The sequence below is a fragment of the Brassica napus genome, chromosome A9, assembly GCF_020379485.1.
Source record: "Brassica napus cultivar Da-Ae chromosome A9, Da-Ae, whole genome shotgun sequence".
Classification (NCBI taxonomy): Eukaryota; Viridiplantae; Streptophyta; class Magnoliopsida; order Brassicales; family Brassicaceae; genus Brassica; species Brassica napus.
In genome coordinates, this window is record NC_063442.1 from 37,374,481 (window position 1) to 37,402,103 (window position 27,623).

The 27,623-nt window shown below is 35.6% G+C and overlaps 7 protein-coding genes and 1 pseudogene across 7 annotated transcripts; 6 read left to right on the top strand and 2 right to left on the bottom strand.

Moving 5' to 3' along the window:
* The first annotated feature begins 12 nt into the window (after window positions 1–12).
* Window positions 13–1,552, top strand: LOC106411656 (transcription factor MYB17). Its single transcript, XM_013852459.3, has 4 exons — window positions 13–229; window positions 312–458; window positions 570–699; window positions 768–1,552. Exons 2-4 carry the CDS (start codon window positions 326–328, stop codon window positions 1,402–1,404), a joined length of 900 nt encoding a protein of 299 aa, XP_013707913.2. The 5' UTR covers window positions 13–229; window positions 312–325; the 3' UTR covers window positions 1,405–1,552.
* BNAA09G39040D (uncharacterized protein At3g61260) lies at window positions 1,530–2,993 on the bottom strand. Its single transcript, XM_013852460.3, has 5 exons — window positions 2,579–2,993; window positions 2,275–2,331; window positions 2,112–2,199; window positions 1,939–2,020; window positions 1,530–1,856 (listed from the first exon to the last, which is right to left on the bottom strand). Exons 1-5 carry the CDS (start codon window positions 2,730–2,732, stop codon window positions 1,662–1,664), a joined length of 576 nt encoding a protein of 191 aa, XP_013707914.2. The 5' UTR covers window positions 2,733–2,993; the 3' UTR covers window positions 1,530–1,661.
* A 1,342-nt stretch (window positions 2,994–4,335) lies between these two features.
* Window positions 4,336–6,956, top strand: LOC106414566 (O-glucosyltransferase rumi homolog). The gene is made up of 6 exons (XM_013855202.3): window positions 4,336–4,634; window positions 4,744–5,270; window positions 5,339–5,531; window positions 5,638–5,702; window positions 5,797–6,007; window positions 6,087–6,956. Exons 1-6 carry the CDS (start codon window positions 4,482–4,484, stop codon window positions 6,447–6,449), a joined length of 1,512 nt encoding a protein of 503 aa, XP_013710656.3. The 5' UTR covers window positions 4,336–4,481; the 3' UTR covers window positions 6,450–6,956.
* Window positions 6,957–8,702: 1,746 nt separating this feature from the next.
* On the top strand, window positions 8,703–10,847 carry LOC106414666 (O-glucosyltransferase rumi homolog). Its single transcript, XM_013855280.3, has 5 exons — window positions 8,703–9,290; window positions 9,378–9,570; window positions 9,676–9,740; window positions 9,834–10,041; window positions 10,162–10,847. Exons 1-5 carry the CDS (start codon window positions 8,839–8,841, stop codon window positions 10,534–10,536), a joined length of 1,293 nt encoding a protein of 430 aa, XP_013710734.2. The 5' UTR covers window positions 8,703–8,838; the 3' UTR covers window positions 10,537–10,847.
* A 2,226-nt stretch (window positions 10,848–13,073) lies between these two features.
* On the top strand, window positions 13,074–15,885 carry LOC106412441 (O-glucosyltransferase rumi homolog). The gene is made up of 6 exons (XM_048741349.1): window positions 13,074–13,407; window positions 13,638–14,215; window positions 14,352–14,544; window positions 14,748–14,812; window positions 14,915–15,125; window positions 15,205–15,885. The coding sequence occupies exons 1-6, from the start codon at window positions 13,234–13,236 to the stop codon at window positions 15,568–15,570; spliced, it is 1,587 nt and encodes a 528-aa protein (XP_048597306.1). The 5' UTR covers window positions 13,074–13,233; the 3' UTR covers window positions 15,571–15,885.
* Window positions 15,886–17,247: 1,362 nt separating this feature from the next.
* Window positions 17,248–20,289, top strand: LOC125574948 (annotated as a pseudogene).
* Window positions 20,290–21,500: 1,211 nt separating this feature from the next.
* LOC106415113 (FT-interacting protein 3) lies at window positions 21,501–24,697 on the top strand. The gene has a single exon (XM_013855733.3). It carries the CDS (start codon window positions 21,565–21,567, stop codon window positions 24,547–24,549), a length of 2,985 nt encoding a protein of 994 aa, XP_013711187.2. The 5' UTR covers window positions 21,501–21,564; the 3' UTR covers window positions 24,550–24,697.
* LOC106415116 (AT-hook motif nuclear-localized protein 11) lies at window positions 24,542–26,816 on the bottom strand. The gene is made up of 5 exons (XM_013855737.3): window positions 25,853–26,816; window positions 25,519–25,586; window positions 25,306–25,437; window positions 25,048–25,209; window positions 24,542–24,974 (listed from the first exon to the last, which is right to left on the bottom strand). The coding sequence occupies exons 1-5, from the start codon at window positions 26,277–26,279 to the stop codon at window positions 24,735–24,737; spliced, it is 1,029 nt and encodes a 342-aa protein (XP_013711191.2). The 5' UTR covers window positions 26,280–26,816; the 3' UTR covers window positions 24,542–24,734.
* Between the last annotated feature and the right edge of the window lie 807 nt (window positions 26,817–27,623).

Consider the following 27,623-nt stretch of genomic DNA (forward strand, 5'->3'; position numbering starts at 1 on the left):
TATTTATTTCATTTTTTCTTTCTTATTCCTATTTTATTATAATATATCTATATATAACTCCATAAAGAAACATCGATCTTTTAACTCACTGGTTCCTTCCCTTTGGCTTTTTATTTCATCTTTACGACATTAAAACCAGACCAAACCAAAAAACATTAATAGTTTTTACCACCTTTTTAAAAAAAATTCTCTCCTTTTGATCCTATCTTCTCCTTTTTGAACTTTGAAGGTTTGTCTTGTCTCTTCTATGATTAGACTCTAACACTCTTACTATCTGCTCACTAGTTTTTATCTTTAAACGTTTTTGTTAGGGAGGTGAGCAAAAATGGGAAGAACGCCTTGTTGTGACAAGAAAGGTTTGAAGAAAGGTCCATGGACAGCTGAAGAAGATGAGATTCTTGTCGAATACATCAAGAAAAACAGCCATGGAAGCTGGAGAACACTTCCAAAGAACGCTGGTAAACAACAACTCACATTCTTTCCTCTTTTGAACTTTCGTTTGATTCTTGAGATAGTTCTTACAAGAAAACAAACAAAGTTTTTATCTTCTTTTTTTTTGTTGCAAAAAGGGTTACTTCGCTGTGGAAAGAGTTGTAGACTGAGATGGACTAACTATCTAAGACCAGACATAAAGCGTGGTCCTTTCACTCCAGAGGAAGAGAAACTCGTCGTCCAGCTTCACGCCATTCTCGGCAACAGGTCTTTACCTTGCTTCTACTTTGTCTAAATCCTCTCTTTTTGAATCCTCTGTTGTTATCATGGGTCAGGTGGGCTGCTATAGCAGCACAGCTTCCAGGGAGAACAGACAATGAGATAAAGAACCTATGGAACACTCACTTGAAGAAGCGTCTGCTAAGTATGGGTCTTGACCCCAAAAACCATGAGCCGTTACCTTCATTTGGTCTAGCCATCCAAGCTCCAGCGTCACCAACAACACGCCACATGGCTCAATGGGAAAGTGCTAGGCTTGAAGCTGAGGCAAGGCTCTCTAGAGAGTCAATGCTTTTCAATCCTTCTTCTCTAGGAGGTGGAGGCAGAACTGATTGTGATCACTTCTTACGCATATGGAACTCAGAGATTGGTGAATCTTTCAGAAAGCTTGCACCGTTTGATGAAACAACAACAACTACTACTAGTCAAAGCCCTTGCTCTAGGACAACAACAACAACAACAACAACATCTTCCTCATCAGCTGCACTTCCAAAGAGCTCAACAAACTCTTGTGTTGGGAAAGAGATTGTTGTGAAGACTCATCATCATGGCTCTGATTCTTACTCTCCATGTTCAAACAATCTTGAAGATGTTTCGTCAGACTCTGCTCTTCAGCTCCTGCTTGACTTCCCAATAAGTGATGATGATATGAGCTTCTTGGAAGAGAACATTAGCAGCTACTCTAAATTCTAGTCATGAAAAAAAAAAAAAACTTATCCAAGTGGAGATATGGTATCTATGTAAAAATCAGGATTAGTTGGTTATTAATTATCAATCCTTTTTATGACTCAATGATGCTCCAGAAAATTGGAAGAGAATGAAAAATGAACGCATTTTCACATTGTTTTTACACAAAAAGTCAATATGCAAATAAATATTACAAGCCATTGAATAGAGAGAAAGAATGAAATGTTTTAACATTTTACAGTTTGAAAAACTCATTTAAAAGATCAGAAACAACCACAGGTTGCCTTTGGGACAATACCAGTGGCTCTGAATTTAGCAGCCATCTCTTCAGCTTTGAGAACATCTTCTCCACGCTTAGCTTCGATCATGGCTCTTCTCTCTTCTGCTTCTTTGTGAATAGCTGCAACCTTGTTCTTCATCTTCTCAGCATACTCGGCTTTCTTATTCTCAAGTTGCTCCTACGTTCAAAAAACAAGAATGTTTTTGAATCACATTCAAACAGTCTCTCTTTTTGATTAAGTTTTATGATTATTATCATACCTCGATTTTCTTGAGCTGAGCTTCAACAGCTGCTTTCTTGCTGTTCTCCCAAGCAAGAATATCAGAGATCTTTTTCTCAGCTCTGTTCAATGTCTCAATTGTTTTAGCAAATCAGACCAAAGAAACCTAAAAGACTTTTTCAAACAAAAGCTATGTAAAAACACATGTCCTACTTGTTCTCTGCTTTGCTCTTTTCGCTGTCTTCCCATGCTTTGACATAAGCCAATGTCTTCTCCTTTGACAAATCAGCTAGCTTCACATCTAACACCAACCCACCAATTATACCACTCAGTAACTTCCATAAATAGAAAGTAGTTTTTTTTGTTTCAACCTTACCTCTATCTTGCGAACCAGAGGAAGAAAATTTCTTTGGTGCAGCAGGCTCTACAGGTTCTGTAAAAGAAACTCATTCTATGTCAGGATCTCTTGATTGTGTAATAAAACTACTATTTTAGGGTTGTTGTATATATATATATATTACAGTCTCTTGATTGTGTAATAAACCTACTATTTTTGGATTGTTGTTCATTTCATATACATAGAATCCCATAACTGTATGAAAACATAACAAAGTTTACCTAATTAAGAACATTTTTTCCCCTAATTCATCATCAAAGCAGAAGATTACCAAAGAACTTACTCTCAACAATGGCAAGCGCTTTGGAGTCATCAGAAGTTTTTTCCGGAGCCTCCGGAGCAGGAGTCTCGGCCGGAGCCGGAGCTGGAGCTAGAGCAAGAGTCTCAGCCGGAGCCGGAGGTGCTGTGTCTAACGTTATCTTCTGTTCCTCAGCCATAGTCTCTCTCTCTCTCTCTCTCTCTCTCACAGCAGAATATGGAAAACAGCGAATTAGACGATAATGATAATTTGATTAAAGGTTTATACTTTGGTGATACCCGTTAAAAGCTTATTTAACCGCGTTTTTCTGTTTTAACAATTAACGTATTTTCTTGTCCGTTGATCTATAGAAGTCATAGATCCTACGGCTGTAAAGGGAATAGTTTGTTGCTGAGCACGTAAACTGCGGTACAGGAGATTTTAAAACTCATCTTGCCGACAGACAGGTAATACTGTTAACAAAGCCACGTAATAATATTTCTTTTTTTAAGCACTACAGACTGTTTTGTGAATAGTACTTTAAATATTTTCTTTTAAAATAATAATATTTCGGACAAAAAGCGTGACGTGGATGGAGGACACGCTGGAGACAGATACAAAGAGGATGTTTTTCTGAGTTGTCTTTGACCCCACGCACGTTAGTGACGCGTGGTGGTTATCCTTTTCTTTTTTTTTTCTAGCGCGATTGAGACGCATTATAGTTAATGGGCTTTTATCTATTGGGCTGACTTCCGTTTTTATAAGTTCATATCCTAAAATGTCCAAAGAGCTATCTGACAAAGTTTGTTGACCAAAGATTAAACCACCCGAGAAGATTTTGTTTACCAAACAACAGCGACATATTCTTTAGGCAGATTGTTTAACATTTGTCTCTGTTGCATCAAATGAGAATCGATGAACCTTCTTGTAGATGGCACAGGCGTTTTCTGATTTTCTATATTAATATACATTTCCATCTCTTTTCTGATTATCAGTTACATATAGTAAGTCCCTTTTTTAATTATAGTAAGTTTAAGTTTGACCATCTGCCTGGTAACCATATTTTATAGGCCAAATTTATTCGGAGAAATAATTAAGCTCTAGAAAAGACCTAAGCATAAGTTTTCTAAACTTTTTTCTTGTAGTCAAACATAAGAAGAGTTTTAGCTGTAAATCTATCGTTTACTTTGATAACATTTCTCATTGCTGTTAATCTTATTGATTCGAGTAACTTCTTAAATAGCAAGCACGTACAAAACATTCAAGTGGTTATCAGTATTTAAAGAAGTTAAGAAACAATAATCTCAAATGGCTTAATTGACGAATAATGAAAATTAGCAACCAGAATGTGCCTAACTATCTATTGACCTTGATGTGCCTAATTATTATTGACCTTTGGTGTGCCTATAGTCTGAGACTTGTCAAGGTTAGATAAGCTACTAAACGTTTAATTGGACACGTCCCTTCTAGCTATTTTGTGTGTAATAGAATACTAATCTCTTACAGTGAACTACGGTAATCCATTAAATAATGTTTTGAAAGAAAATGATACATCTTGAGTGCTGCGTATTACATTTTTATTTAAATCTAAAATATCCAATCAAAGGTTCTAACCTAAAACATACTATCACTTATAGTAAAATTTAAAAGTACGGTTAGTCAAATGCTGAAATCCAAAGACACATAGAGAAGTTGTTATAAACAATACATGTAAGTCTCTAGAGAATAGAGCTGCGTATAGGTTAGTCTAAGGGAGCCAGGGAGGGAACTAAACAAGAGTGGGGAGTCTAGACTGTCTAGTGATCATTAACCAACCAGACCCCCTAGTTAAATCACAATACAAAAGGGTGGACTTTCTCTCTTAGTCTTTTATCTCATTGCTCTTTTGCCCTCTCTTCTATTTATTATCATATCTCTTCCGTTAATTCCTTATTACATAATATAAAGTATGAACAGATTCATGCATCAACGGGGAAAAAGAAGCATGAAGTTGAATAACAATGATGAACAACACAAGGTGGTGTCGTTACTTGGAAAAAACGTCGTGAAAGCTACTGTTTTCATCGTTGTTTCTCTATTCATACTGGGCTATCTCCATTTTGTGAGTTTTAAAATACTATATATTTGGTTTAACTTTTTCTTGGTGCATTCTTCAGTGTGACATTCATATCTAAACTCGAGTTAACTCTGTCCTTTTGCTACTTTAACAGAATGATTCAGCAGACTTCAAACTAATAACAAAGATAAATGTTCCTAAATTCCCTAACCAATGCGGCGCCGTACAGAACCAATCACATCAAGTTCACGTCTCTCAGAATCTCGCATCGAGACTAAATCTCAACCGTTCAAAACAAACGACGTGTCCTTCTTACTTCCGCTGGATACACGAAGATTTACGCCCGTGGAAAGCAACGGGGATAACTAGAGATATGGTCGAGAAAGCGGGAAGGACGGCGCATTTTAGACTGGTGATCCACGGTGGCAAAGCGTACGTTAAAAGATACAAGAAGTCGATTCAGACAAGAGCTGATTTTACTCTGTGGGGAATTCTACAGTTGTTACGGTGGTACCCTGGGAGATTGCCTGATCTCGAGCTTATGTTCGACGCTGACGATCGTCCCATCGTTCGATCTGATGACTTTAAAGGTCAAAACATGGACCCACCTCCGCTTTTCCGTTACTGCTCTGATGATGCCAGCTTGGATATTGTCTTCCCTGATTGGTCCTTCTGGGGCTGGTAAGCTACTGGGCTCATAATTAGTCTATTACAAGTCCTTATTTGTAATATGGGCTTTAATGGGCCAGGGCTGAGATCAACATAGAGCCATGGGGTAAGTCGTTGGAAGCAATAAAAAAAGGGAACAACATAACGCAATGGAAGGATCGCGTGGCGTACGCTTACTGGAAAGGCAATCCTGATGTGGACCCCGGGAGAAAAGACCTTCTCAAGTGTAATGTTTCTGAACATGAAGACTGGAACACTCGACTCTATATTCAGGTTTTACCATTAGAGAATACCTTAATTTATATACCTAAACATGCGTATATGATATATCTACTATAGTTTGGTTATATATATCTGAATTTGAGAAATGGTTAACAAGGACTGGGATAAAGAATCAAAAGAAGGGTTTAAGAACTCTAATCTAGAGAACCAATGCACGCACAGGTAAGAAAAAAATATTTATATACTTTGCATTGAATTTAAGTTACTTTTTTATTATAGTAAAGATTGGTTAATTGGTACGTAACAATTATAACAGATACAAGATATATATAGAAGGATGGGCGTGGTCGGTTAGTGAGAAATATATAATGGCATGTGATTCAATGACACTGTACGTGAAACCAAGGTTCTACGATTTCTACATACGAGGAATGATGCCACTTCAACACTACTGGCCAATCAGAGACGACTCCAAGTGTACTTCTCTCAAGTTCGCCGTACATTGGGGCAATACCCATGTGGACAAGGTCAACTACTTTAAGGTTTCTCCCGTTTGACCTGAAGTTTGTTTTTGTATAAATTTAACCCTTGTTTTGTGTTGTGTAGGCACGTGAGATTGGAGAGGTAGGGAGCAGATTTATAAGAGAAGAAGTGAATATGAAGTATGTGTATGACTACATGTTTCATTTGCTCAATGAGTACGCAAAGCTCTTGAAATTTAAGCCAGAGTTTCCTTCGGATGCGGAGGAGATCACTCCGGATAGTATGGGATGTCCGGCGACGGAACGGTGGAGAGATTTCATGGCGGAGTCCATGGTAATCTCTCCAAGTGAAGAGCTTCCTTGTGAGATGCTTCCTCCTTATGACCGTCTAGCTTTAAAAGAGGTTCTTGAGAAAAAAGCTAATTTAACACGTCAAGTTGAGTTGTGGGAGGACCAATACTTTCATGATTTGACCAACAAACCTTAATCTATACAAAAATAATTAGTATTAAGTATTAACATCTCGTCATCTCCCTAATGTTTTCTGTGGCAATCATATTATTTGTTTCTATCTGTGACTCTTACAGATGCTATAGTCCCTCGGATCTGAATCCGGTTATAACATGAAAATAGTGGCAATAACACTGATTAATTATTATATTAGACTACAAAGTTTTAATTCACAACGATCTTACCTTTAGCGTCAATGTTTATTGTCGTCTCATGTATAACATGTGTGGTGAAGTTCCAAAATTATTTCGAAAATGTAGAAAAATAAACTGAAAATAGTATTATTGTTGTTTAAATATGACAGAACTGAAAGGATTAACCAAAAAAATAAATTGAAAAAATATTCGATTTTTAGAAGTTTTTGTAAATATTGCTGTAAAATTTGTCACAAGTTTGTAGAACACAAAATAAAAAAAAAGTCTGCTATGCGTAAGTAGGGCTCATCATTTTATCCGTTAAATTTGATTTGATTCGTTATTTGTTTCGATTCGATCCGAAAATTCCGGATATCCGTAAACTTTCGAAGCAAAGCAAATACTAAAAATCAATATCCGTTAAAATCTTTAACGAAGCAAATCACAAATAGTAAAATTTTGGGAAGCGGATATCCGATCCGATCCGACAATATATAAATACATGTATATCTTGATTATATTTAAAAAATTTAATGTATAAAATAATATAATTATTATTCTAACATATGATTTGATAAATTATATTCACATTATTACTTATATAAAAGTACTATATAAAAGGAAGAGAACATATTTATGACAATTATAATTTTTTTCTTAAGTTTTATGTTATTATAATTGTTAACTAAGTTCAAAAAGTTTACAAAATATATAGATTCACTACTTCTTTGAATTTTTATCATATATATCATGCAAACAAATATTTTACAAAACAAATTTATATCAAAATTTTAAGATTATTTGTATTAATTAAAAATTATGAGATATCCGTAAGTATTCGTAAATATCCGCAAATATTTATTTATTTTCCAGATATCCATTTTTCCGAATTTCTGTATTTTTTTGAAACAAAACAAATCAAAAAAATAAATATCCGTAACATACGAAGTAAATCATAAATATCTTCAAAAATCCAGATATCCGATATGTGTCCAGCCTATGCGTAAGTAGCGTATAAAGTCTTTCAGGTTTTGCAATCAACGAGGGGTTGACAATCTTAAGGGTCATAATATGAATCACTATACCTTAATCAAGTGACGGTGACATTTAATTATAAAATATTACCCGGACCTCGGTTTTAGTCATGATAAAGTGGAAGGTGGATGCAAATTGTTCCCCTTCTCAAAAGAAGTTAAAAATTGAAGTAAATCACTACCCTAACTTAATTAGTTGAGACGCAACGTAGACAAAGGCTGGAAGAGTTTACTTAATAAGGTTTCCTTTGATTCTCCTTAAAGTATTTCTACCTCATAAGTAAGTACTCATGAGAAGTGACCTATGGTTAACAAGACCCTAAATTTATCCGTTATTCTCTAGATCTATTTCACTCCCTAGATTTTCTGTTTTGCCGGATGGGAGAGAGCAGATATGTGGTTCGATCCACAAGATTCCAGCATCAGAAACAACAATCAGTTGTGAGTTTATGCTCTAAACTAGCAAATTCATGGGTCACCACCACAATCTTCATCTTCATCTTCTTCATCCTCCTCCTTGGTGCTTCTCATTGTCGGTTGGATATGGTATATATTTTTGCAACTCATTGTTGGATGTATATGGTATATATATATGTCACTTTCATGTATAAATTGCAAAAAAAAAGAAGACAGTACGATGTGAATACACATTGTAATAGAGATAGGTTATTATTTATTAATGAGTGAAAAATATTACGGTAAAGTAGTCTTAAGAAAGTTAGAGCAAATAGAAACACACAATCTAAACAGAGGTAATATCTACCACTTGTGTTTTTTCATACCATATTTTTTTCTGCAGTTAATTAGACTATGAACTCTTTAAATGTCAGCAATATAGTGATACTACTCTCTTCGTTTCTAATAGATGACATTTTAGAATTAAACATAAAAATTAAGAAAATATTTAATTTATTTTAAAACAAAAAAATCATTTATTCATATAACCACAATTTGACCAATAATAAATTTGACATTGAAAATTGAAAATGTCATCTAAAAAACTCTCTAAAACGTCTTTCTTAATAATCTATCAACAAAGGGAGGGACTATTAATTTTGTTTTTGTCTTTTATATATAGGTCGCAATAAATACGAGTACACTCCAAGTGTCATCAATATTCTCAAAAAATATTAACAAGACAACTATCCCCAAGATCATCACCAAGATCCCATTAGATTGCACACTCCTCAACAACAACATGACACAAACGTGCCCGTCAAACTATCCAACCAAGTTCGAACCAGCAATTTCTTCTTCGGAAACTTGTCCTGACTACTTCCGATGGATCCAACAAGACCTAAAGGTATGGCAAGAGACAGGGATCACAAGAGAAACACTAGAGAGAGCAAAACCTAATGCTCATTTCAGGCTAGTGATAAAGTCAGGGAGGTTGTATGTTGATCATTATGATAAAGCTTATCAGACAAGAGATGTATTCACAATTTGGGGAATACTTCAACTTCTAAGAATGTATCCTGGTCAAGTCCCTGATCTTGAGCTTCTTTTCCTCTGCCATGATAGACCCGGCATCTGGAAAAAATACTTCAGAAAAGAGGACAACGCCACATGGCCTCCTCCGCCGTTGTTTCATTACTGTGGTCACCGTGATGCATATGACATCGTTTTTCCTGATTGGAGCTTTTGGGGTTGGTACGTAAGTCTTTTATAAGAACCAAACCGAACCTTTTCAATATATTATTATATATAAAGTAAAACAAAAACTTATTGTTGCTATAGGCCGGAGGTGAACATAAAGGAGTGGAACAAGTTATCGGTGGCGATTAAAGAAGGGAACAAAAAGGTAAAATGGGAAGATAGGGTTCCATATGCTTATTGGAAAGGGAACCCTATGGTTTCTATTGCAAGGAGAAACTTTATGACATGTAACGTCTCGGACAAGTATGATCCCATGGTTCGTCTCTATGTCCAGGTATATATAAATCTACACTTTGAATTTTTATTCGAGCATTATGTAACAACTTATCGAGTTATAGATCAATAGTGGTCATGGTGTTCTGTTCGTGTGTTATTTCAGGACTGGAAAAGAGAGACTAGAGCAGGGTTTAAAGGATCAAACTTAGAAGATCAATGCACTCACAGGTGTGAAGAAGATACTGATTTATTTTTCTTCTTTTTCCCTGATCTTAGATTATACAATATAAAAACATTATTGAGATTTGGGTTTTAAATAAGGTACAAGATTTATATAGAAGGCAATGCATGGTCAGTGAGCGAGAAGTATATACTAGCATGTGATAGCATGACTCTACTGATTAAACCAGAATTTTATGATTTCTTCGTAAGAAGTATGATTCCAATGGAGCATTACTGGCCCATTAGACCTAACAATTGTGTTGACCTCAAGTTTGCTGTTGAATGGGGCAACAACAACACGGACAAGGTAACTAAACAATTATATCCAGAATCTAGTTTGAATATTATATAGTTTTGTGTTTTGCAACTTTATGTTAATCAACTCATGATTATTTTGAGATGATCTTAATATTGTATATACATGCAGGCACAAGTCATAGGGAGGCAAGGAAGTGAGTACATGATGAAAAATCTAGAGATGAAATATGTCTATGATTACATGTTATACATGTTGCAAGGCTATGGGAAACTGATGAAGTTGGATGTGACTGTGCCTGAAAATGCGACCGAAGTGTGTTCCGAGACGATGGCTTGTCCGATCACTGATGGTGGTCTGATCAGGCAGTGCATGGACGACTCGTTGGTTATGTCACCGAGCGTCAAGCCTGCTTGCGATTTGCCGCAGCCGTATGGAGATGGTGAGCTCAAGAGGTTTCTTGAGAAACAAGAAAATGCGGAGAGGGAGGTCGAGAAGTGGACCGATGAGTATTGGGAGGTCCAAAGCAAGATTCTTCAGCAGTGAAATTCTACTTGTGAGTCACTGAAATTTATAAGATGTTTGTTAACTATCCAAGTTTTAGTGAATCTGGCTAAATTAGTTTGTATACCAATGAAAATTTGTGTATTTTAATAATTAATACACCATATACCAAGCAAATAATCGTGCGTCATGTACTTTTTTAATTTTGGGATCTTGCTCATCCTTGGGAGATGCCTCTTCTTCGTCACCATCTTCTTGTAGAAGTTTCTCGAGATGAAAGCTAATTTAACACGTCACGTTGAGTTGTGGACTTGTGGGAACTAGGAAGACCAATACTATGATATGACCACTGAACTTTGATATATATATATATATATATATATATATATATATATATATATATATATATATATATATAGGTTATATTAGCAATTTTTAATACTTGTCGACTTATACTTCCATCCTACTCTTCTTTCATGATACACATAATAAATGTTTATAGCTTTTATGTACATCTAATTACATTTGCGCTCTTCTTCTTCCTCTTAAATCATAGAAAATGGTACTTCAGCCATATCACAATTGGCTGATGCAAGGTGATTTTTGTCTTTAACATAAGTGATACTTTTAGTTATAACCCTTCGAAGTAGGCCTACTTTGAAGAGATACACTCATGCTATTTCATGCGAATCAGTGTATGTGGTGTTAAAAGTCTTTGTTGTTAATTAAACAGTGTAAGTAACGAGAAGATGAACGAATCTTAAGTAATTTACGCGTATTACCATACCTTAATCACATGGCTCCTGTCAGAAAGTAAAATATTGACCCGGTCCACAACCAGGTCCAATTAGTATGTGGTGAAAATTACGACTGATGTAACAATGGTCCTATCTTTGACCTTTATGCGGTATTAGTTGTTATTTTCTTTGAATACACGGTATTAGTTGTTATTAACCTTTTTTCCTATGCACTTAGTTTTCAAATGACTCTTAGTTGGATGGTTAGTTACATGCAATAAGATTTTAAGACTTGTGGAACATAAATGCATGATCGATATTATTTTGTATATAATAAGATGAAGTTGATTAAATACGGTTTGTTTTCGAAAATAATCTCCTATATATTAATCGATAAGCATTATAACATTTTTTTGTAGCTACATGTCATTATTATAATGATTTTTAGAATTTTTAGAAAAATAAATTGATTCATCTAAATATATAATAAACTTTATATTAAACTAACCATAAATTTATTATTAATATTTCTCATTAGTTCCTTAAATAAAAATTACAGAATTGCCTAATGTGACTACGGTATATACGACAATTAATGATCTTGAATAATAAATATTTGATAAAAATTAGCATTTTCTATCACATTTATTTAATTTTAAACTATTAAAATAAATCAAACAGTCACATTAATCATATAATAAAATATTAGATTTTTTGTATATTTTATATTTTGGATTTTAAATAAACTTATAAATTACTAAAATGTTAAAAGTCTTACATTCAAATTTTGTGATCAATAGTTTAAATTTTTTGTTAAGATAAGATACATATGATTACAAAATCATATAAGTAGAAAGTCTCATTTAATAAGTATTAAGATTAAAAGATAAATAAATAAATATATATATATATATAGTTTAAAATTAAAATATATACCATTTAAAAATACATATATATTTTAATTTCAAAATGTACTTTGAACAATTTTTTTTGATTAAATCTTTGAACAAATATTAACAACTCATTAAAAATATAAATTAATAAAACTATTAATCACACAATGAAAATTTTGTAATCAGTAATTTAAAGTTTTTTCTATAAAAGATAAAATTGATAAAAAAAATCATATTAGTAGAAAGCATCATTTAATATCATTTAAATTTAATTATACACCATATCAAACAGAAAAAAATATTGTTTGGATTGATAAAATTTATCTACATGTTTGCACCAATTTAATTATATACGTAATAGTTACTGACTTTTTAATTATTCAATATATATTCATTATTTCATAATATGTAAAATATATAATATATAAAATAATTTATATATAGTGTTCTCGTGCAAAGAGTAATCTATCATATTAATATAACGCGGAACTACATCATCTTAGCCTATCGTGTCAAACCTTTTTTCAACATCCTGCCAGTTTCTTTGACCGATTGAATTTTATTTCTCCATTGATTTCCTTAGAAAGTGTAATTCTTTTGCCCATCCTGACCGCAACTCTAATCATTCATCCCATCTCATCTAAAAAATCAGAATCGACACAAAATTTCATAAAGGAACCTAAAGAAAATTTTAGAATAACATCGGACAGTCCAATTACGACTACTGAAAACGCATGATTTCAAAATTTTATACTTTACGGGTGAAAATTTTAATGGCTCCACGGGTTCCACGACTCTGTTTCATTAAAAATAAGTCTACTTTATCAAAAATTCTATAAGAATTATTTATCTCAACAATTTAACGCATATTTATAGGCTTGTGTGGTTTTGACTTAATTAGGTATATTAACACACATATATATAGATTTTGTTTCGTGTATCAAACTCAAAATGCCACTCCTTTATATCAAACTCAAAATTATACTAATTTAAACCCCCAAAACTCTTAAATTATTCATCTTTTCATTCCATAAAAGAGATCCATGACAAGTGAGCTCTGCTTTACAAGTTCTCTCTGTTGATCGCATGTTCTTGTTGTGTTTGGTTCGATGAGAGAAGACAAACACGTGGCTCAAGCCACAGAAGATCATCATCATCAGCGACAACAAAACCTAGCAACGAGTTTAAGCTCTAAACTAGCAAAGACATGGATCACCACCAAAATCTACATCTTCGTCCTCTTCATCTTCCTCCTTTGTGCTTCTCTTTCTTGGATATTTACGGTAATATTTTTCTCTTTCTCATGATGATACTTTCTACTTTCGTTAACGAGAAGACCCTAACAAAAAAAAACGAGAAAGATTATACCATTAAGGAGTTTGGTGAGAAGAAACACATTTATTCACCACGTTGAAAATCTTTGAACCGTTTATATACATATTAGATTATACTTGTAGTGGTGGAACCTATAAACTTTATAGTCTTAATACTTTTTGTTTGGTGATATTCGTAGTTTGTATTAGGAGAAAGTAGATTCCAAGTAACATCAGTATTCACAAGAAACACCAACAAAAGTGCTACCACAACAACAAATATCCCGAAGATCATCATCAAGATCCCATTAAATTGCACACTCCTCAACAACAACACCACCCAAACATGTCCTTCAAATTATCCCACCAAGTTCGAACCAGCGATCTCTTCCTCGGAAACTTGTCCTGACTACTTCAGGTGGATCCACCGAGACTTCAAGGTATGGCAAAAGACAGGAATCACAAGGGATACACTAGAGAAAGCAAGACCACACGCTCATTTCAGGGTGGTAATAAAGTCAGGGAGATTATACGTTCATCAATACGAGAAAGCATTTCAGACAAGAGATGTGTTCACAATTTGGGGAATACTTCAACTTCTAAGAATGTATCCAGGTCAAATCCCTGATCTTGAGCTTCTCTTCCTCTGCCATGACAAACCCGCCATTTGGAAAAGAGACTTCAAAAAGGACACATGGCCTCCTCCGCCGTTGTTTCACTATTGCGGTCACCGGGATGCATACGACATCGTGTTCCCTGATTGGAGCTTCTGGGGTTGGTATGACTCATTCATATGACTTTTACTTTTGGTTAATGGTTGACTATTCATCAAGATTAATTATATCTTAAGTCTGGTCAATAGCGTAGATGGCCCGTAACCAGTGAAGTATATAAATATTATTACTTTTTAATAGGCCAGAGCTGAATATAAAGGAGTGGAATAAGTTATCTGTGGCACTAAAAGAAGGCAACAAAAGGGTGAAATGGGAAGATAGAATTCCGTACGCTTATTGGAAAGGAAACCCTAATGTTTCTCCAGTAAGAGGAGAGCTCATGAGATGTAACTTCTCCGACAAGTATGATCCTATGGTTCGTCTCTATGTTCAGGTATGTGTATAATCCCCGTTTAGTTAGACTTTATACTTACATGCATTTAACGAGTTCATTTCGGGTCTAGATAAGGTTCATTTTGTTAAAATTTTATATCACGCACGTAGTGATTTATATAACGTCATATTAGTGTTTCAAAAAAAAAACGTCATATTAAAAGGAATTTTATTATCTTGTCCCACTCTCACATGTTGTTTCAGGATTGGAGAAGTGAGATTGAGAAGGGGTTTAGAGGATCAAACCTAGAAGATCAATGCACTCATAGGTATTTGTATATGTAAATACATCTCATACATTACGTATAATCTCATATTTTGTTAATTTGCTATATTGAGAAACATTTTTGCAACTGAATTTTTGCATGCAGATATAAGATTTACGTAGAAGGGAATGCATGGTCGGTGAGCGAGAAATATATACTTTCATGTGATAGCATGACTCTGTTGGTTAAACCAGAGTACTATGATTTTTTCATAAGAAGTATGGTCCCAATGAAGCATTATTGGCCTATTAGACGCAACAACAAGTGTCGTGACCTCAAATTCGCTGTCGAATGGGGTAACAACAACACCGAAAAGGTAAGCAATATTTAAAAGCGTCTAATGGGAACTAGTGCCTTAGGTTGCGATGGTCTTAATCATATTATATTGTATATAGGCACAAGTCATAGGGAGGCAAGGAAGTGATTACATGATGCAGAATCTAGAGATGAAGTATGTATATGACTACATGTTATATGTGTTGCAAGGCTATGGGAAACTGATGAAGTTGGATGTGACTGTGCCTGAAAATGCGACTGAAGTGTGTTCAGAGACGATGGCTTGTCCGATCACTGATGGTGGACTGATCAGGCAGTGTATGGATGATTCGTTGGTTATGTCTCCGAGCATCAAGGCGGCTTGTAATTTGCCAAAACCTTATGGTGATAATGAGCTCAAAAGGATTCTTAAGAAACAAGAGAGTGTAAAGAGAAGGGTTAGGAAGTGGACCGATGAGTATTGGAACGTGAGAAGTGGCAAATAAGATTATTTTCTTTGATCGTGAAAATATAAATTGTAACTTGTGAATTTTGTTTGCATTGTATGAATCAAAATATAATCAAGTGTGTGTTCCAAAAAAAAAAAAAATCCGGTGTTGCTAATCTAGTTTCAACTTTCAACAATGAAGAATAAGGCCCATGAGAGATTTACGAACGTGATGATAGTAAGTTATCTATGTAAAATAATCATAGTATAAGGTGCATTGTAATGTATGTCGCTTGTCTAAGAATGATGTATAAGACTTTTAGTACATAAAAGGATATGGTCGTTTTAACAAATAGTGTTAGACTATTGTTAAGTCGTATTGATATTCCTTATATATTAGTTGAGGAGTATTACAACATTTTTTTTGTAACTACGTATCATTACAATTATGATTTTTAGAATTTTTAGTTGGTCCATCTAAACATATATTACATTTTTTACTAAACTAAATATAAAATTGATTAGTAGTATGCAAAAAATATTCTCATTTTTTCCTTAAATAAAAATTACGAAATAACCTAATATGATTAACATATATATATATATAACAATTAATGGTTTTGAATAATAAAGATTTGATAATAATTTTTGTATCTTTCATCATTTTTGTTTAATTTTATATTCTTAAAAGAAACTAAATAATCACATTAATCATATGATAAAAAAATTAAATTTTTTTATATGTTATATTTTGAATTTTTTAAAATGACTATAAATTACTAATACTGTCAAAAGACTCACATTAAAAAAAATTTGTGATCAATAGTTTAACTTTTTTATAAAAAAATATAAATGATACTAAAATCATATGAACAAAAATTTCATTTAATAGATATTCAGATTAAATATATATATATATATATATATATTAATATATTAAATATTATTAAAATTAAACTATATAATATTAAAATACATAAATATGTTAATTTTAAAATTTTCATTGCAAAAATATTGAGACTTTAATATTTTAATTTTGAAATTTGCAATGAATTTTAAAAACGATTATAAATTACTAAAATTATTAAAAATCTCACAGTGAAAATTTTGTGATTAATGGTTTAAGTTTTTGGTACAACAAATATACAAATGTTAATAAAATTATATGAGTATGAAACCTCAATTAATAAATATTCATACTAAAATATACTATAGATCTATGTCAGTATCATTTAAATTTTATTATATAACATATAAAATAAATAAAATTATTGTTTTTATTTATTTACCAATAAAAATATTGTAAATAAAAGAGATGGATTATTTTGATTTATGTGATTACACCAATTTAATTATATACATAATAATTACTTGCTTCTCAATTATTCAATAAATTTCATATAAATCATTTTTCTTTTGCTTTTACTCTTAATAATTAGAATATATTAATTATTAATATGTTAAATATAATTTAATTAAATGTCAGTAGTATATCTAAAGCAAAAAGGATAATTATCAAAAATGATTCTTGTTTTAATAGTACTGATTGATATCCATAATCATGAACCCAAATTTGTTATTCAACTAAGCAATTGGAAAGTTATCAAACTCAGATCTATACAAATTTAATATCCAAAAACTATCAAATATTCATTTTCTCCCCTCCCCCCCCCCCCCATAAAAGAGATCATAAGAGTGAGCTCTGCTTCACAAGTTCTCTCTGTTGATTTCATGTTCTATTGCGTTTGGTACGATGAGAGAGAACAGACACGTGGCTCAAGCCACAGAAGATCATCATTATCAGCAACAACATAAAATAGCAACTAATTTAAGTTCTAAACTAGCAAAGACAAGGGTCACCGCCAAAATCCACATTTTCGTCTTCTTCATCTTCCTCCTTAGTGCTTCTCTCTCTTGGATTTTCTTTACGGTAATATTTTTCTCTTTGTCATGATAATACTTTCGTTTTTTCTTTGTTTTGGGTGGAAAACAGAGTTTAGAAAGATTGATAGACTTCATAATATGAGTATGTCATACGACACGTTAACGAAAAAGATGATAACTATATACGTTATTATATAGTGATATTGTAGAAAGATTATACCATTGAGGAGTCTAAAGAACTACATTTACTCCCATACTTGTAGTGATGGAGCCTAATCCTATAAACTTTATAATCTTTTTTTTTTTTTTTTTTTTGTGTTATTCATAGTTTGTATTAGGTGAGAGTAGATTCCAAGACGTCATATCGGTATTCACAAGAAACACCAACAAAAGTGCTACCACAATAACAAATATTCCGAAGACCATCCCATTAAACTGTACACTCCTCAACAACGCTACTACACAAACATGTCCTTCAAACTATCCAACCAAGTTCGAGCCGACAATCTCTTCCTCGGAAACTTGTCCTGACTACTTCCGATGGATCCAACAAGACCTAAAGGTATGGCAAGAGACAGGGATCACAAGAGAAACACTAGAGAGAGCAAAACCTAATGCTCATTTCAGGGTTGTAATAAAGTCAGGGAGATTGTATGTTGATCAATATGTTAAATCTTATCAGACGAGAGATGTATTCACAATTTGGGGAATACTTCAACTTCTAAGAACGTATCCTGGCCAAATCCCTGATCTTGAGCTTCTCTTCCTCTGTTATGATAAACCCGTCATTTGGAAAAGAGACTTCAACAAAACTAGAGAGGACACATGGCCTCCTCCGCCGTTGTTTCGCTATTGCGGTCAGTCGGTCACCGTGATGCATACGACATCGTGTTCCCTGATTGGAGCTTCTGGGGTTGGTATGTCCCTTTCATAAGGCTTTTTATTTTTTTTCTTTTGTCTCACGTTAATGGTTGTCAAAATATAAAACATTGTTTAAATTGCTTTTCTGTGTGATTTAAAAAAAAATACATTTTATTTAATTATCACTAAAATTTTCGTTAAAAATAAATTAGTCACTACTTACAGTTACAGTTTACATCATTTAAATATAATGCACTGTCGCAAATAATTTCTTAGAGATGTTAACTATTTTACAATAATAAATGATATTTTTTTTCAAAAATTCTCATTTTAAATAAATAATTAAATTCTAATTATTATTAATATTTTATTAAAAAATAAAAAAAATTGGTTATAAAATCTACTTATATTTTTAAAGTCTGGTTGATAGTGTAGGCATGTAAGTTGTAACCACCAAAGTATGTAAATATTAGTATGTTTTCCATAGGCCGGAGGTGAATATAAAGGAGTGGAAGAAGTTATCTGTGGCACTTCAAGAAGGGAACAAAAGGGTGAAATGGAAAGATAGAATTCCGTACGCTTATTGGAAAGGAAACCCTCATGTTTCTACTCCGATAAGAAAAGAACTCATGAGATGTAACTTCTCCGACAAGTATGATCCTATGCTTCGACTTTATGCTCAGGTATGTGTATAACATCTCCTATCATATGGGGTATACAGGCCGTGCTTGAACATGGTGGGAGTCTCGCCCTAAATGTACGGGCTTTCGGATCCAAAATTTTCTAGTCATTCAAAAAAGAAAGAACATCTCCCATCTCTATAAGTTTGAATGTGTATTCCATTTTGAAACCAATTGTCACTGAATCTTGAAATTGGACTTCATAATTTACATGCATTCTCAAATAACGAGTGAGTTTCATTTTGGGTCTAGATAAGGTTCGTTTTGTTAAAGTGTATACCATGTAGGCATTTATATAACGTCAAACCTAGAAGTCCTTGTCTCACTCTCACATGTTGTTTCAGGATTGGAGAAATGAGAGCAAGAAGGGGTTTAAAGGATCAAACCTAGAAGATCAATGCACTCACAGGTATGTGTGTATATATAAAATATATCTTGTAAATCACGTATATTCTCATATTTTGTTAATTTGCTATATTGATTTTCATTTGTTTGCATCTGAAATTTGGCATTCAGATATAAGATCTACATAGAAGGGGAAGCGTGGTCGGTGAGCGAGAAATATATACTTTCATGTGATAGTATGACTTTATTGGTTAAACCAGAGTACCACGATTTTTTCATAAGAAGTATGATCCCAATGAAGCATTACTGGCCTATTAGACAAAACAACAAATGTGGTGACCTCAAATTCGCGGTTGAATGGGGTAACAACAACACCGACAAGGTAAGCAATATTTATGAAACGTCTAATTGGGAACTATAATGCCTTATTTCGATTCAAAGCAGTGATCAATGCTCTTTTCATATGAATTAACTAAGAATCATGACTAACAAATTATCTTGTAGTACATAAGTAATAATGTTATAACGCATTGTCATCACTCAATTATATGTTGACAATGTTGTGATATATGGTCTTACTCATATTATATATATAGGCACAAGTTATAGGGAGGCAAGGAAGTGATTACATAATGAAGAATCTAGAGATGAAGTATGTCTACGATTACATGTTTTATGTGTTGCAAGGCTACGGGAAACTGATGAAGTTGGATGTGACTGTGCCTGAAAATGCGACAGAAGTGTGCTCGGAGACGATGGCTTGTCCGATCACTGATGGTAGACTGATCAGGCAGTGCATGGATGACTCGTTGGTTATGTCTCCGAGCGTCAAGGCGGCTTGTAATTTGCCAAAGCCGTACGGAGATTATGAGCTCAAAAGGATTCTTAAGAAACGACAAAGTGCAGAAAGAAAGGTTATGAAGTGGACCGATGAGTATTGGAACTTGAGAAGTGGGAAATAAGATTTATAATTTCTTCAATCTTGAAAATACAACGTAACTTGTGATGTTGGTTTGCTTTGTATGAATCTAAGTATAATCCAATGTTGCTAATATAGTTTCAACATTGAATAATAAGACCATCTTTAACCCTATTACCCCTAATGGGTTTCTTAGTAACTTTTAATTAATAAAACTAATCAAATAACTTTAGTTAAGAAACTCCTATTTTAGTCGGTTTATTGGGAGTTTCTTAACTAGAGGTTCTTAAAAAAAATATTAAATATTTTTTTCAATATAAAATTTATTTATTAAATAAAACATATTAAAAGATAACATTTAAAACATAAATAAAAAAAAATTAAAATTAAAATTAGTACAATAATCAAAAATAATTAAAAAAACATCCGAGCTTGGTAGTTGTCTCAGTCACGTCCAAATCGACTCCGTAAATGTTCAACCAAATCGGCTTTAAGTTGTTGATGGGTATGTGGATCACAAATTGCAGTTCGAACACCCATCATATTGGCGATATTTGTAGGCATTTCTGAAGAAAAATCGAGATCGACATGTGAAGTTCTGGTGTTTTTTCCTTGTTGAAACTCTGAAACATTAAAATGAGTATATCCATCTCGTTCGTGGATCGGTGGTGGAGGCTCCGTCGGAGAGTTTCGATCGATCAACGGTTCGCTTCTCTTTCGCACGACTGAGAACACGAGAGAGAGGAGAGAGAGGAGAGAAGAAATTATAAAAAAAAAAAATACAGAACCATATACTTTAGCCTAACTGCTGACACGTGCCTCATATAACCGATCATATAGTCGGTCACAAAAGTCCCCTCTTTAAGATCGATAACAGCATATTTAATTTGTTTTTATTTATTTAATTGAGTCATTTTATGTATAATTCCACTAAGGACCGCCCGTTAAAGATGGTCTAAGGCCCATGAGAGAGTAACTTCATCATACTTAGGCTAAATAAGAATCCAACATGCATAAATGAAAACAGGGGTAATATCATAATTCCGTAGACACTACATATGTAATATCTTACATGATTACATACCACCCCAAATCAGAATTGTTGACAACTAATGTTTTTATTTAATACCAAAAGTAATGGTTGGCGTCACGACTCACCACTAATTAGAGATGAGCGTGTCGCGTAGTCTTTAATTAAACATGGTCAACGATTAATTAACCAAAAAAAAAATTCTCCCGGGGAGAAAACATCTACCAAGTTGCCTTGTAAGACAAGTCTCCACGATCTCACAAGAAACTTTCAAAACCTCTGCTTCTCTGTCTCCTGAGAAAAACTAAAACGATTTCTCTTGAGCAAAAGTCAATGAGTAACCTAAAACTTTGCGTTGAAGTCATAAGCGCAAGACTCAAACCTAGAGAGGAGAGAACTCATCACGGAGATGGATATGGTGGTGTTAACGCCTCCGTGGAGATACGATTCGACGGTCAGATCGTCAAAACCTCGACAAAGATCGACGACGCGAGTCCTGTATGGAACGAGAAGTTCTTCTTTAACATCTCAGATACAGAGGATCTATCGAATCTGATCCTTGAGGCTTACGTTTACAACAAAACAAGCAGTATAACAAAGTCCTGTCTCGGTAAGATCCGGATCTTCGGAACTGCGTTCGTGCCTTACTCTGAAGCTGTGGGGATGCATTACCCTCTCGAGAAAGAGAAACGGAGCGTCTTCTTTTCTGCCGTTAGAGGTGAGCTTGCTCTGAAAGTGTATGTAACTGATAGCCCCTCTCTCAAGGTACCGAATATAAACCCTACAAAGAAGGTTACTTCTCACACAAGGCACAAGTTCCACAACATCCCCACAACAGAGATAAGTAAACCTAGCCAACAAAGAGATCCGGAACCGCCTCAACCGCAACCACGACCACCTCAACCGCGACCGCCTCAACCACGGCCGCGATCGCCTCAACTAGAACCGCTTCAAACGCTATTGCCACAACCGCCACCGGTTATGGGAGCTTCTAGGTTTCCGGCGGCGAGATATGATTCTCCCTTACCGCAGGCAGCGATGGGATTTGATCCTACACCACCAGATTATTCAATCAAAGAGACGAATCCGATTCTCGGAGGAGGCAGACAAGCAAGAAACACCAGAGCTCACGATCTCGTCGAGCCGATGGAGTTTCTTTACGTTAGAGTCGTGAAAGCTCGAAATCTTCCGACAATGGACCCGACAGGAAGTTTAGACCCCTACGTGGAAGTCAAACTCGGAAACTTCACAGCCAAGACAAAACACTTCGAGAAGAATAAAAACCCTATCTGGAACGAAGTCTTCGCCTTCTCCAAATCCGACCAACAATCAAACTTTCTCGAAGTCATCGTCATGGACAAAGACGTAATCAAAGACGACTTCGTCGGTTCAATCCGGTTCGATCTCGATGAGGTTCCGACACGTGTTGCACCAGACAGTCCTTTAGCTCCAGAATGGTACGTAGTCAACGTCGAAAGAGGAGGAGAGATCATGTTGGCGGTTTGGTTCGGTACACAAGCCGACGAAGCGTTCTCAGACGCGACTTACTCGGACGCTTTAACCGCTTTAAACAAATCGAGCGTGCGTTCTAAAATTTATCATTCTCCGAGACTATGGTACCTTCGTGTTAATGTTATCGAGGCGCAAGACTTGGTTATTGTCCCGGACCGGACTCGGGCTCCAAATCCGTATGTTAAAATCAAGTTAGGTAACCAAATGGTCCGAACCAAATCGAACCAGTTGCTTAACCCGAGATGGAACGAAGAGTTTACACTTGTCGCGGCTGAACCGTTTGAAGATCTTGAAATATCAATCGAAGACCGGGTGGCGGTTAACCGAGAGGAAACGTTGGGGTCGGCTAAGATACCGTTCGATATAATCGAAAGACGGGTTTCTGATAACCGGATAGTGCCTAACCGCTGGTTTAGTCTTAAGTTTGAGAACCAAAGGAGGGCCAGAGTCGCTACTACTAGGATTCTTCTGAATGTTTGTTTAGAAGGAGGCTATCACGTTCTTGATGAGTCTACTTACTACAGCAGCGACTTCAGACCCTCGATGAAAGAGCTATGGACACGTCAGCAGCCGTCGCTCGGTGTTCTTGAATTAGGGATTCTCGGAGTTGAAGGTTTAAACATGAGCCATGATGGAAAGAAAGAGACGGTAGATGCTTACTGTGTAGCTAAGTATGGGACCAAATGGGTCAGGACTCGGACCGTTACCAACTGTTTTAACCCGCGGTTCAATGAGCAGTACACATGGGAGGTGTATGAGCCAGCAACCGTGATCACAATCGGCGTCTTCGATAATAATCAGATCAATGGTGGTAACAACAAAGATGGGAAGATTGGGAAAGTCAGAGTTCGGATCTCGACTCTTGAATCAGGAAGACTCTACACTAACTCTTATCCGCTTCTCGTTCTTCGACCTTCAGGTGTCAAGAACATGGGTGAACTGCATCTAGCGATTCGGTTTACTTGCACCTCCATGTTTCAAATGCTGGTTCAGTACTGGAAACCGCTTCTTCCCAAGATGCATTACGTTAGACCCTTGAAAGTAGTGCATCAGGAGATTCTTAGACAACATGCTGTTAGCCTAGTGGCGGCTCGGTTAAGCAGAACCGAGCCACCTCTTAGGAAAGAAGTGATCGAATACATAACCGGTTCGGATTCTCATTTCTGGAGCGTTAGGAAAAGCAGAGCAAATTTCTTTAGACTAACATCGGTTTTATCCTGTTTACTCGGTACCGGAGAATGGTTTCAAGATATATGTACATGGAAGAAACCGGTAGCGTCTGCAGCGGTTCATGTGCTCTACTTAGCGTTTGTGTGTTTGTCAGAGATGATTCTTCCGATAACATCTCTTTTGTTGTTCATGCTTGGTGTATGGAACTACAGACTGCGTCCGAGACAACCTCCACACATGGACACAAGACTTTCATTCGCAGACAACGTTCACCCTGAAGAGCTTAACGAAGAGTTTGACACGTTTCCATATTCTTCTCAAGACCCGGGGACAGTGAAAATGCGGTACGAGCGGTTGAGGGGTATAGCGAGCAGAGCTCAAACTGTTGTGGGAGACATAGCTGGTCAAGGAGAGAGAGTTCAAGCTCTGTTAAGCTGGAGAGACCCAAGAGCAACGTCCATCTTCATGGTGCTTTGTTTGGTTTCTTCAGTGGTTTTGTACGTTGTGCCGTTCAAGGTTTTTGTTCTTCTTGGTGGATTGTACATCATGAGACATCCAAGATTCAGGAGAAAGACACCTCCTGGTCTTGTTAACTTCTTCAAAAGACTACCTGCTAAAACAGACTGTATGTTGTAGAATGTAATAACATTATATGAAATTGCAATTCAATCAATAAACCAAAAGCTAAAGAACACACAAGAGTTCTGAAAATCACTACAAGTCTTTTTCTTGTCCTAAACATAACCAAAAGACATTTTTTTCTGAGAGAGGTTAGATTTCTTCTTCTCCTAGATTCAATGCTTATCTACTACACATACGAATCATCCACGCATTAGATCAATGTCCATGTGGGCGTGATGCATATCCATTGATCTTGAACCGGTTGACCACATGCCTACAGGAGTCTGATCAAGGTTCTGGCTTTGTTGAGGAGGCGACGTTGGTGCAGTGTTGTTGTCGTTGTTCTCCAAACCGTCGGTGTCTTGGACATCTTCAGAAGCTTCATCTCGTTTCTTAACCTTCCCTTTTGGAACCGCCCAAAGGAAGCTCCCAACGATAACCTGTTAAGGAGGCGACACAAACCTTTAGAACAATGCAAGTCAAGATTTGTTTCGATGGTTACAAGCAGCTCACCTGAACTGGGCTTGCAGCTATTAAAGGCCCAGCAATTCCACCACCAATGACTCGACCATCAGGGCTAGCGAGTGAGACGGATAGGTTTCCAGTGCGGTTTGAGTAGTCGTTTTCAGTTGCGTTCATATAAGAGATTGAGAGAGATAAGAGCTCGAAACGACCCTAGAGAGTAGTATTACACCAGCATACATGAGTAGTGTTTCTTTGTCTTGTAAAGCATAACAAAACGTGAGGATGATAATAAATAATATTAAAAACCTCGTATTTAATAGCTCCCTGAGATGGTGATGGCTGTAGAATAGTTGCAGCAGAGACTGCACCACTAACAGATAAGACACAAGTCGCTCTTGGACCTTGCTGAGAAAAAGACAGCACCTTTGATGCAATGTCCTGACAAAAACAAACACAAAGAGTGTGTAAATTAAAGACCATCTCAAGAAGCACAAAAAGAACAAGAATTTGATCACATACTTCACCAACTGAAACTGCAATTACATGCGGAGTGAAGCTCATCCCTGACGATGAAGGCATCAATTCACCTTACAGAACAAACAAAAACCACATCGTTAATTAGAACATAAGTATTAATAAACATAGACAAAGACCCTAGAATAAAAGATTATACTTTTTAATTCTAAGTTACACACTTTGGGACATTATAATATTCTAGAGCTTTAGCTTCCCACCATAATCACAACCAATGTCCTAATAAACTATAGTATATAGTAAAATTCAATAAAGCTCATAACTTTCCACTGTATACATAATTTCAAGAAGAGGGATGAGAGAAAGAGAGGGTCTTTACCACTGGAACTTAGTCTTTGCTTCTTGCCGGAGCCAGGAGGTCTACCACGGCCACGTTTGTTAGAGTTTGGGGACATGGAGGGAGACAATGCCAAGGAAACAGGACCTTCTTGTCCGTACTTCCTAGGCCGTCCTCTCTTCCTCTTCTCACCAGACTGAGGAGGAGCAGCCGCCGCAGCAGCAGCTGAAGAGTCAGCCGGAGAAGACTCGATCGGTAAAGGAGGAGACACGAATGCAGTGGAGCCGCCGCCGCCGCCGCCTACTTGGTTCAGGTTTGGGTTTGAGACGAAAGGAGAGTTGGGGTTGGAGAAATGGTGAAACCCTTGTGATCCGTGAAACGGCTGTTGTGTCTGAGGAGGAGGAGGAGCAGAACCAGGCATGCCTCTCTGGATGTAGTAAGAACCCGACATAGCTTCTCTTCGATCCATAGCTTCTTCTGACCTTTTTTTCTTTTTCAACAAGAGGATGCAAAAACTCACTGGGGGACCTTATAAAAAGATCTGATAAAATGGATAAGAGCAAATCAGAATCTAAAGATAAAGACTTGGAGGGTAAGGTAACATGCAAACTAGAAAATCTCTCTCAAAGCTTATCTAACACACACACACAAAGTAGATCCATAAGAGGAGGGAGACGGCTCAATTTTTCATATGCTTTTCTCTCTTTGATTCATGAGATATGAAGAAGATTTCTCCTCCATCAACAATGGTGAAGAAAGGGGTTTTCTTTTTCTCTCTAACTCTCTGTCTGGTTCTTGTGTGTTATGTGATGTTGCTTTTTTTTTGCTTTACTGGTGAGGTGAGAGAGGGAAGCAGAAGAAAACAAAAAACTATCAATCAGATCCCTTCTTCACCTAAAGAGTTGAAAGCATTTACTGTGGATAACACAATTTGATTTTTATTTTCAAAATTCAAAATTAAAAAAAAAATTGATGTCTGACTTTGACTGTAAGCATTCTCTCTCTCTCTCTACTAGTAGACTTCTTTCTAGCATCTAGCAATGTCTAGGAGTGTGGCTCAGTTCAAGGAGGGAGGCGCGTGTGTCAAACGAAACATGAGACTTGAGAGAGTGGAGTTCACGGTCAAGAGATAAGAGTGAGAGAATGTGGATGTGATCTAGTCGAGACTTGTTCCTCTCTGGATTCCACTTCATAGCTTATTCATGAATGATGATGAATTTATCAAAACTCTGTTTCTTTTCTCTTTCAATGGATCTAATAATCTTTAGATTCTAACTATATACACTTCACTATAAATACTTGAGAATGTAAAACTACACAAGAATGAATCAAAACTTTTCCAAAACAGATACCAAAATCTTGGACTAAACATTAATGTGGAGGTAGAGCCATTACATATAAGCTTTCTAACACTGGTGGAACATCTTATTAATGATGTAATGTGGTTTTTTGAGCAATTAGAAAACTATAGTTTGCTTTTTTTATATGTGACAAAAAAAGGTGTGCTATATCATCTGTCTAGTGTTCCATTGTTTGAACAGCTTTGGCTTTAGAAGCTGGAATCAATTTTGAATTCAGTGTCTTCTTTTTACACTTGATAACACAAAATCAAACAGACCATAGATCAAGAACTATAATGGATCACTGTAGTAAAGAGTAATTCATCCTCTCCCAATGACGCCGTTTATTATAAACTTCGTAAAGCCCAGCTAATGAAACTAAGGCCCAATAGTAGCTGAAACACGACATCGTTTTAAAACGGAGCGTAAAGAATCTTTGAAAGCAACCGTTTTTACCTAACCTTAAAGCACCA